Source organism: Aplysia californica, unplaced genomic scaffold (genome assembly GCF_000002075.1).
Source record: "Aplysia californica isolate F4 #8 unplaced genomic scaffold, AplCal3.0 scaffold01319, whole genome shotgun sequence".
NCBI classification, from domain to species: domain Eukaryota; kingdom Metazoa; phylum Mollusca; class Gastropoda; order Aplysiida; family Aplysiidae; genus Aplysia; species Aplysia californica.
In genome coordinates this window covers 46,028-55,029 of record NW_004798589.1, presented here as the reverse complement: position 1 = coordinate 55,029, position 9,002 = coordinate 46,028, and the positions used below count along the sequence as shown (strand labels likewise).

The 9,002-nt window shown below is 41.4% G+C and overlaps 1 protein-coding gene across 4 annotated transcripts in view; it reads right to left on the bottom strand.

Moving 5' to 3' along the window:
• The window catches only part of LOC101846551, a 20,835-nt gene extending 13,775 nt beyond the window's left edge, over window positions 1-7,060 (bottom strand). The window contains exons 1-2 of one of the 4 annotated variants that reach the window (XM_013090524.2): window positions 6,831-7,060; window positions 1,007-2,484 (exon numbers count right to left, since the gene is read on the bottom strand). In XM_013090524.2, the coding sequence (XP_012945978.1) occupies window positions 1,007-2,389 (1,383 nt within the window). In that variant the 5' untranslated portion in view covers window positions 2,390-2,484; window positions 6,831-7,060. The remainder of the gene's footprint in view (window positions 1-1,006; window positions 2,485-6,830) is intronic. The other 3 variants (XM_005112558.3, XM_005112559.3, XM_005112560.3) reach the window with 3 other exon arrangements.
• Between the last annotated feature and the right edge of the window lie 1,942 nt (window positions 7,061-9,002).

Below are 9,002 nucleotides of genomic sequence, written 5' to 3'. Positions count from 1 at the left end.
TATATATATATATAATTATATAGCGCTCTATCCCAAACTAGTATCTGAGCGCTTTACACCACAATCACATGATCATTCACACAGGGAAAATATTTCACAGAAACTGTGCCTTTAATCAACGTTTTTCAGAAAAATTAAAACAGATACGAGTTCTTTAATGGACATGAAAGGTGTAGCGCCAAAAAACAAAAATTTGATAAAAATTCACGAACCTGAGGAAAAATGCAAGTTTCTTCACTTTGATTGTGACGAGAGTCTGATACCACCACGCTGCCTCACATATGGATGAGGGGGTCAGATGCAAAACCCGCTAAGCGACATTTTGGAAAAAAGTCAAGATTTTTTGCTTATAAAAATGCACATTGTTACCTGGCTATCAGATGCACAAAGTGTTTTCAGCCAAAACCCAACACATCACATACTTCATAAAAGCAACCCAAAAATCTTTTTTTAACGCATATATATATCCATGTGTATAGCAGCATTAAAAAATAAAAAACCTGATTTTCTCAAAGTGCTCTCTCTCTCTCTCTCTCTTCTGGCGCTGTGGCTTCATAAACGGTCAGCGATGCCGACAGCACGCAGGAACTCAACACTCGCCCGGGGGTCCTTAAAAAGTGCTAAAATGGTTGTAGCAGGTTTGGCGTCTTAGACCCTCATATATTTATTATAAATCAATTATCATTTATCAAAACCAATTCATTTGAATTGACAGAAAGAGACAATAAATTTAATAAAAGTATAATTATAAATACTAGATAAAGTGTAAGAGTCCATAGTGAAAAAAGGGCACTGTTTTTCACCTTCATGGAAAATTTCTGTGTTCAATAAGGACGCATGTTCATAGATTATTCTATTAAAATGTTGCTTAGCGTAAGTGATAAATGCACACACACACAAAAAAACAATCCTCTCCCCCCCCCCCCCCCCCCCCCCAAAAAAAAAAAACAAGTACTGATGATTGATAATCAAAACTAAGATTGGGAGTGTGTAGTGCAACACTCACCTGTTTCAGTTTTTCATTCTCCTTGCCGATATTCAAGTTGTCTCCCCTGGCCTTCACCAATTCCCTGGTAACTTGGTACAGAACCCACTTCCATGTAATCCCCGACGGGAACAGATGCGGCAATGAGCTCTCTAACTCCTTGTTCAGAGAACTGGAAAAGCTGCCATTGTCGGGTCGTAAACCGTTCACGCCTTCAACGCTACCACCACTTGAAAAACCTCCAAAGCTCAGCATGTCAAAGGCTGGTAAGTTGAGAGCGTTAGGAAGCTGCCGGTCAATTAAACTGTCACCTTCCACAACAGAATGAGCTTCTAATTCGCTATTTTTACCTTGCAAAGACGAGAAAGAAGGGTCTGAATTAGTCGTGCGGAGTTCATTTGTCGGACGAGGACACGTGTTGTTAGAGGAGTTTTTGTTGATGATGGAAACCGGGCCCTCGACTTGGCTTTTTCGCTGCGCAGCCGATACCAAATCAATTCCTCCGTTCAGCGGTGAGAAATTGACACGATCACCATCAAAGCTTACCTGGCGAGTCAAGTGTCCTGCTTTTGCCACACGCCTTGTTTGGTGGTCATTACTACAATTAGGCCGAATTGACTGATCGTCAGAGGAGGTGGATTGACTGAAATCACCTCTCTCAACATCCTGAGAGGCAGCCAGTTCCTCAATAGGCTTATCAACAGTGAATACTTCAAGAAGAGAATACTCCCCCCCTTGCCTCATCTCCTCAGTATCACACGCTTTTTCCTTTTCATAATTTGCAAATTGACTTAATGTCGATGGAAAACGATTAATTCGCCAGTGTCTTTTCAGAGCTGGTGTATCAACAAAAGAATCATCAAATGAAAACTCAGAACGACTTGTGATCTCCGGAGGTTCATTTTGTAGACTCGAACAGAAAATTGGCCAGCTCGAGGCTCGTCTCAAACTGGCATGCTCCTGTGGCTGTGAGCCGCTCAAACTGGTGCAAAACCTGGACACCGCTAAAGAAAGTTCAGGCTGTTTTTCTAGAAACCTGGTCAACAGTGGTTTCGCCTCTTGAGGCCAGGAAGGTCCAGCCCCACGTTTGCCGATCTCATTCGACTCTTGTGAGTCGTCCTTGTATATCGTAGGAGACTTGACAAGGCCAGAGTCCGTGCTCACTTCACTTTTGGGGTCAGACTTTTGTTTGAAAAGCCCACCTTTGGGATCAGACGTTGGCTTTAAAAGCCCACCTTTGGGATCAGACGTTGGCTTTAAAAGCCCACATTTGGGGTCAGACTTTTGCTTTAAAAGTACACCACAAACACCACTTTGGCCAACGTAGTCATTGTTTTGGCAGCTGTTGTTGTTTCTGTAAGGTTTACTGCCCGAACTCGGGTTGACGGACCAGTACTGATCCATCTTGATATATATATATATAATAAAAACGTTCACTTCACTTCAGCTGTCTGCACCATCATACAGAAAAAGTTCTTTTACATCATGAGACTGAAGATCTGAAATTCAAAGAAAAGAAAAAAACCTGTTATACAGTTTTATAACTTATTTTATAATTTTAATGGTTATTAGACATTTTCTTTGGTAAATATAGAGGTAATCAAAATAATCATACAGGCATCATGTGAGAAAGTCGAGATGGAGATGACAGGACAGTGGGTGATCGGGAGGTATGAGTGAAGTATAGGACATAATAACTCTCACCCCCAACTCTTCCTGCATTAACTACGATAATCACCGACTGCTGTGCATCAAAAAATCTGTTCAGGTTCAAATATTCATGCAAGTCAGTAAGGCACCTTTTGGTTTTGTCTGAAATACAAATACTTTAGGCATTGCAAAATAAAAATTTCATTTACAATTCAGCCATCAATATTAAGTACGGCTAGCCTGACAGTCTAGCCGTCCTTAAGTACGGCTAGCCTGGCTGTCTACCCGTACTCAAGTATGGCTAGTACAAGATCTTAGGCCCTATTAACATTAGAAAACAGGAGGTTTAAAATACATGCACTGTCATTAAGGCACCTGGTTTTGTCTCAAATACAAACTTTAGGTACTGCAAACTAAAAATTTATATTTACAATTCAATAGGCCTATGGTCAGTCTAGCCATCGGAGTGTCTACGTACACGGTAACCGGGCGCGTAGCCTCAGGGTCTACGTACACGGTAACCGGGCGCGTAGTCTCATGGTCTACGTACACGGGAAGCGGGCACGCAGTCTCATGGTCTACGTACACGGTAACCGGAAGGTTCAAGAGATAGTTCACTCAGCCAAAAAGAGTGTCACTATTACATTGTTTTCCTCACAAGTAGGGTAGATTCTAACTCTGTTCGCAAAGTTCGTGCTTTTTCGAAGAGGGCGCACGAGGGCCAACCGCTCTATAGTCCAGCATGATACCCACTAAATTTCATAACAGAGTGTCTAGTAAGCCTTTACTTTCGCTTTTGTTACCACCCAGAAATTTGTCAGTAATTGTTTGATAACGCAACAATTATTGTAACATGCAGGTTCGGCATTACAAACGTGGTGTCGCCATGAAAGTAAATCAATATTTGTCACTGTGTCGTCACTTATAGGGGCAACATGAAGAAAAGAAAGTTATACAAGCGTCTTATCGGGCTCGCCATTGGGGCCGGTCAATGAACCTGCGCGCGTTCTGAGCGCTGTGAAGTACAGGACTCAGGAATGGGGGAGGGGGGGTGAATTATTGATTTTTTTTTTAAGACGCACTCGGGGATAGGGGGAGGGCTGGACGCAACACCAGTGAACGAAAAAAACCTGAAACTGGAAGCAAATATGTTTAATGTTTAGAATTTTGATAACTACTACAGTTCTCTGCTAAGTAAAGTGTGCATGGGTGCAGGCCTTGTGTGAAAATGGCCTAAATGTTCGCGTTTCATTGGATTGGTGGCAGTATATTATTTTAGCTTTCTGCACAAGATTCGCAGATTTTCAGTATCACTGCATCTTGCCCTCCCACAGTTCTTACACCTCTTACACTGGATAGTTTATCTCCCAAACCCTCAAATTGGTGTGAAATAACCTTGCTTAGATAAATTGATGGTTTTCATTTCAGCATTCTAGGGTTCAACAATATAATAATAATGGGTGTTTCGCGAAAATGGGCTTCTGTGGCGACCACCCGGAAAGTTCCTCCTTTATTATTAGAATACTGAGTTGAGACCCATGTGATTTAAATAAAATGATATTGGTTTTCAAAATGCTATGATGTCACACCCTTTGGTGCAGAAAAGCAAGCATTAGAGTAATTAGACCAAATACTAGCCTTTGGGTGTTGACCATAGCTAAAGATGTACTTTTACGTTTGATTTTGACTGTCTTCTCTAATTTTAATATGTCCTGGGTCATTCATTTTTTATTTGCTCTTTTAGCTTTCATATTGTTTTATCCAATGTGTATGTTGTGTGATTGTGTGCTTAGAGACAGAGAGAATATCGTTGTGAGGCTATGGAGATTTTTGTTTATAATGTAACTACATGTACAAAGTCATAGTCAAGTCTACTTCTGACAAACTCAACCGATATTAAAGCTATCCTCGTATCGTTTTATCCAATGTGTATGTTGTGTGATTTGTGTGTGTGTAACATGCTAAGCATTAAATATATATTTAGAGGCTATTCACACGTGTATATGCATATATGCATGATGTGTGTGTGTTTGTGTGTGTGTCTGTGTGTGTGTGTGTGTGTGTGTGTGTGTGTGTGTGTGTGTGTGTGTGTGTGTGTGTGTGTGTGTGTGTGTGTGTGTGTGTCTCCCTTTCTCTCTCTCCCCCTCCCCCTCTCTCTCTCTCTCTCTCTCTCTCTCTCTCTCTCTCTCTCTCTCTCTCTCTCTCTCTCTCTCTCTCTCTCTCTCTCTCTCTCTCTCTCTCTCTCTCTCTCTCTCTCTCTCTCGTGATAGTATTACATGTTTTGTAAACATTTATATTTTAGCTTTCTGTTCCAGATTCGCAGATTTTCAGTGTCACTTCATTTTGCTCTCCCTTAGGAAAGATGACAGGGGGTAGATAGGGGTTATTTTTGGATTTACATTCAGCTCACAACACACAAAATATGGAGTGAAAAGGGAACCCCGAAACAAAACATGCACCCGGTTACCGTGTTCGTAGATAATGAGAGGCGCCCGGTTGCCGGTTAGCCTACCGTGTACGTAGATATTGAGGCTACGTGCCCGGTTACCGTGTATGTGACATTGAGACTACACGCCCGGTTGCCGGTTACTGTGTACGTAGATATTGAGGCTACGTGCCCGGTTACCGTGTGTGTGACAATGAGACTACACGGTGAAAAAGGAAAAAAGTCAACGTCATGAAGTGATGAAGGGAGCGAAGCAGGTACCGTGCGTGCACCTAGCTCAAGCCCCCTTCCGCACCCCCACCCCCCCCCCCTCACCCCCCCCCCGAAACTAAGTACACGGTTACAGTGTACGTAGATATTGAGGCTACGGGCACGGTTACCGTGTATGCGACATTGAGACTACATGGTGAAAAAGGAAAAATTAATGTCAACGTCAAGAAGAGAGCAAAGCAGTTACCGTGTACCTAGCTGAAGGCTTCCCCCCCCCCCCTCCCTCACGAAACTAAATACCCGCTTACCGTGTTCATAGATAATGAGTGGCACCCTGAGGCTACGTGCCCAGTTACCGTGTAGGAAGTCGCTATTCTCCCCCGGGGTGAGAATAGAAAAATACTATCGACCTCTCACCCCGGGTGAGTCTTGCCACCGTAGGCTATTCTCACCCGGTGTGAAACAAGACCTATTTTTCCTAATTTCGGAATACTTTCTATCGATGTGGATGATCAAATGGATAAAGGCAAAGAAAAGATTACGTTATAGCACAAAAGTAAGCTAATTTTATCAACTACAAAGATGCTATGGCTATTTCACTTCGAATCGAGCCGAACTACGGGGGTCGCCATTTTGTTTTGCCCGGAAGTTCTCGCAAGATCTACTCCTCCCCTCTTCTCTCTCTCTATCTCTTTCTGAATACTGTCTATCGGTGTGGACAATCAAATTGACCAAAACAAAGTTTAAAAAATGATGTTAAAACACAAAAGTAAATTAATTTGGTCGTCTACAAAGATGCTACGGCTATTTAACTTTTCGAATCGAGCCGAACTACGCGGGCCGCCATTTTGTTTTGCCCGGAAGTTCTCGCGCTACTCCTCTCTCTCTCTCCACTGCCCACAGACAAAATTGCACGCTATTAGTATTAGTAGGCTAACAGTAGTAATGGAACGTTTGTTCACGGCACAGAATTCTACAATTTTTCTGTTATCACAGTGTAGAATTCTGTGTTTTAGGGTGAACCCAAAATTGGTTGGCCTAGATCTAGGCTTACGGTGAAAGCGCACCGGGTGAGAATAGCCAAAAGTGGCAAAAGACTCGCCTGCACTATTCTCACCCGGGGTGAGAATAGAGGTAGCCGTGTAGGCCTATGTAGACACTCCGTTAAGAATAAGTACGCTAGCCCTTAAGTACGGCTAGACTGCCAGTCTAGCCATCATTAAGTACGGCTAGCCTCTTCCATCAGTACGCGATATTTCAGTAGGCCTACACAAAAGTCGGGACCACCATATATCCAAGTAGTGCCTCCTAAAAGAGCCTCATCTAGATTCTAGATCTAGATCTAGATCTAGAGAATCTAGTCCCTAGATCTAGATCTAATCTAGATCTCTAGATCTAAATCTAGATCTAGATCTAGATCAAGAATCTACCACAACCACAACTAGGCTGGGCCTACACTCGACACTTTAGCCTAAAGTTAGCCTAGATCTAGAATATCTAGACAGATCTAGATTAGGATACTAGCTCTACCACTACTACCAGAGTTCACAGTCACCGTGTTATCGCACCACCAGGCGTCTAGGCAAGTGAAGCTGTGGACATGGTCCACTCAGCAAAAATAGATTGTTTTTCTTTCATAGCCAACGTTAACCGAAAGTATAACCTCCTAAAACGATAGGGTTGAGGAGGCGACAATCGGTCAGTCTGCATCACACGATCAAGACTCTGCAGTTCCGTGGATCACAGGAGAATTACCAGGAACTCTTCCGAAAATAGAACTTCCGCAGGCCAAGCCCAACCAATGATGAAGCCAACCTGTCAAGTGTCACGTTTACCCACAGTACTCTCCCTTGTGTCTTGAGTCTTGGCCTCTTGGCATGTACAATTCTGTGCTTGGCATTAAAATTTGACATTAAATTCCGGAAAGTACCGGAAACCAGGGAACGCCAGCAAGTCGCTTCCCTTGATTCTTTACCAAGAACTCAAGAACTCAAGAACTAAGAACAAGGCTAGGCTATCTGGCACTGCCAAGGAGGTTTTAATTAATTTAAGCTCCTTGGGCAGTGGCCACTGCTCAAATAGATCGTCAATACCTAGGCCTAGCGTAAAATAAGTTATGAGAAATTTAACGTCAAAGTTTTGAGCTAGGCCTACCCAAAATGTCAACCTTTTTCAAGACTGAATAATCTGACAATTTTGATAGAGCAGATAGATCAAAACTTGGTTTCTGACCTCATAGGCAAGATCTCGATTTATAGTAACGATCGAAACGCACCCCCCCCCCCCCCCCTTTTAAAAATGAAGTCCAGAAAAACTTTGCTAAGATAGCGCAGGACGTTAACAAGAGTCACAACATGCAACAACACAGAAACGACTAACTTTCCTAACTTCTGTTCTTTTTATTTTTACAAACCTTATATTTATAAAGCTTAATGCATCGATCATCCCAAGACTGGTTGAATTTTCAATTATAAAACATAATAATATATTGACACGAACTTTGAATGAAGTAGGCTTTGTCAGTTGGAGTGTGGTTTAGAGCAATGTTAACTTTAAAAACATATATTCAAGGTGTATATTATGCTGCAAATCCCTTTTATTCTATTAGCACGTTTGATTAGGCTAACATCAAAGAAAACGTTTACCAGGTTGTATTGGAACCATATAGAGGCCTATATAATTATTTGGTTGCTTTTAAGGAAAAGCGGGCTAACCCAGATTTCGGGGGTTCTAGAAATCTTTACCTCCACCAAAAGTGGACATTGTCCTACCTTTAGGAGTAAGAGAAGTTTGGTTTCAATAGTGTGTATTTGTTTGGTTATAGAAAAAACTCTCCTTGCCTTTTAAAGAAACTAAACAAGGGGCAAAAACTTTACTTCGATTTTCTCAAAACAGCATTTTTCGGGCCATGGGCTTAATTTGACCCAGTATGCAAAGATCAGAGAAGATTAAACAGAGCGATTTAATTTTACCCTTTTTAACACCATACAGACAAAGCTATATATATATTCATAGGCCTATATTTAGCAAAGCTATCTCGTAACCTATTAGATTTATATAGCTTCCTGAGAGATGACAGCAAAGATTCTCCACTATCTTTGATGACACGTCATCACGTATCATCTATCAGTGTCATGGGGTCGAAAGTAGGTCAGAAGCCTTCATCGGATGTTGAGGAAATAGGGGGGACCGCTACAGCTGAAGGCTATCTCGCTTATTACTGGAGCGAATTTTACCACATTTCACACATATAACAAGCATAGTAAGGAGTCTTAAAATCCGCAATCAAATTTGAGAAAAAAAAATTCGTTTCCATGTCGTTTACGGCGGCCATATTGGATTTTGATGACATGTCTTACGTAATGAATACCGCATTTATCGCTCCTGGAAATTGATTGGGTTTTTTTTGTGTGTTTTTTTTTTTTTGCATGCGTGTTAACAAACATTAGATCTAAAAATTTGTCTGTTGTTTTTTTCCTAAACAAATTAGAAAATTTTTTAGGAATTTTTTTCCCGAGGTAGCATTCAAGTTTGCAAAAAATACGTAAAAATCCACACTCCAGACACCACCAACAAAAATGTATTCCATATATCAAAACTTCAACAGACAAATTAAAAAATGTTAGTATTACATCTTCTCTTCATTCTGTGAAAATTTCATGAAGATTGGATGAAAAATGACGGAGTTATTCAAAAAAGTATAGAGAAAAG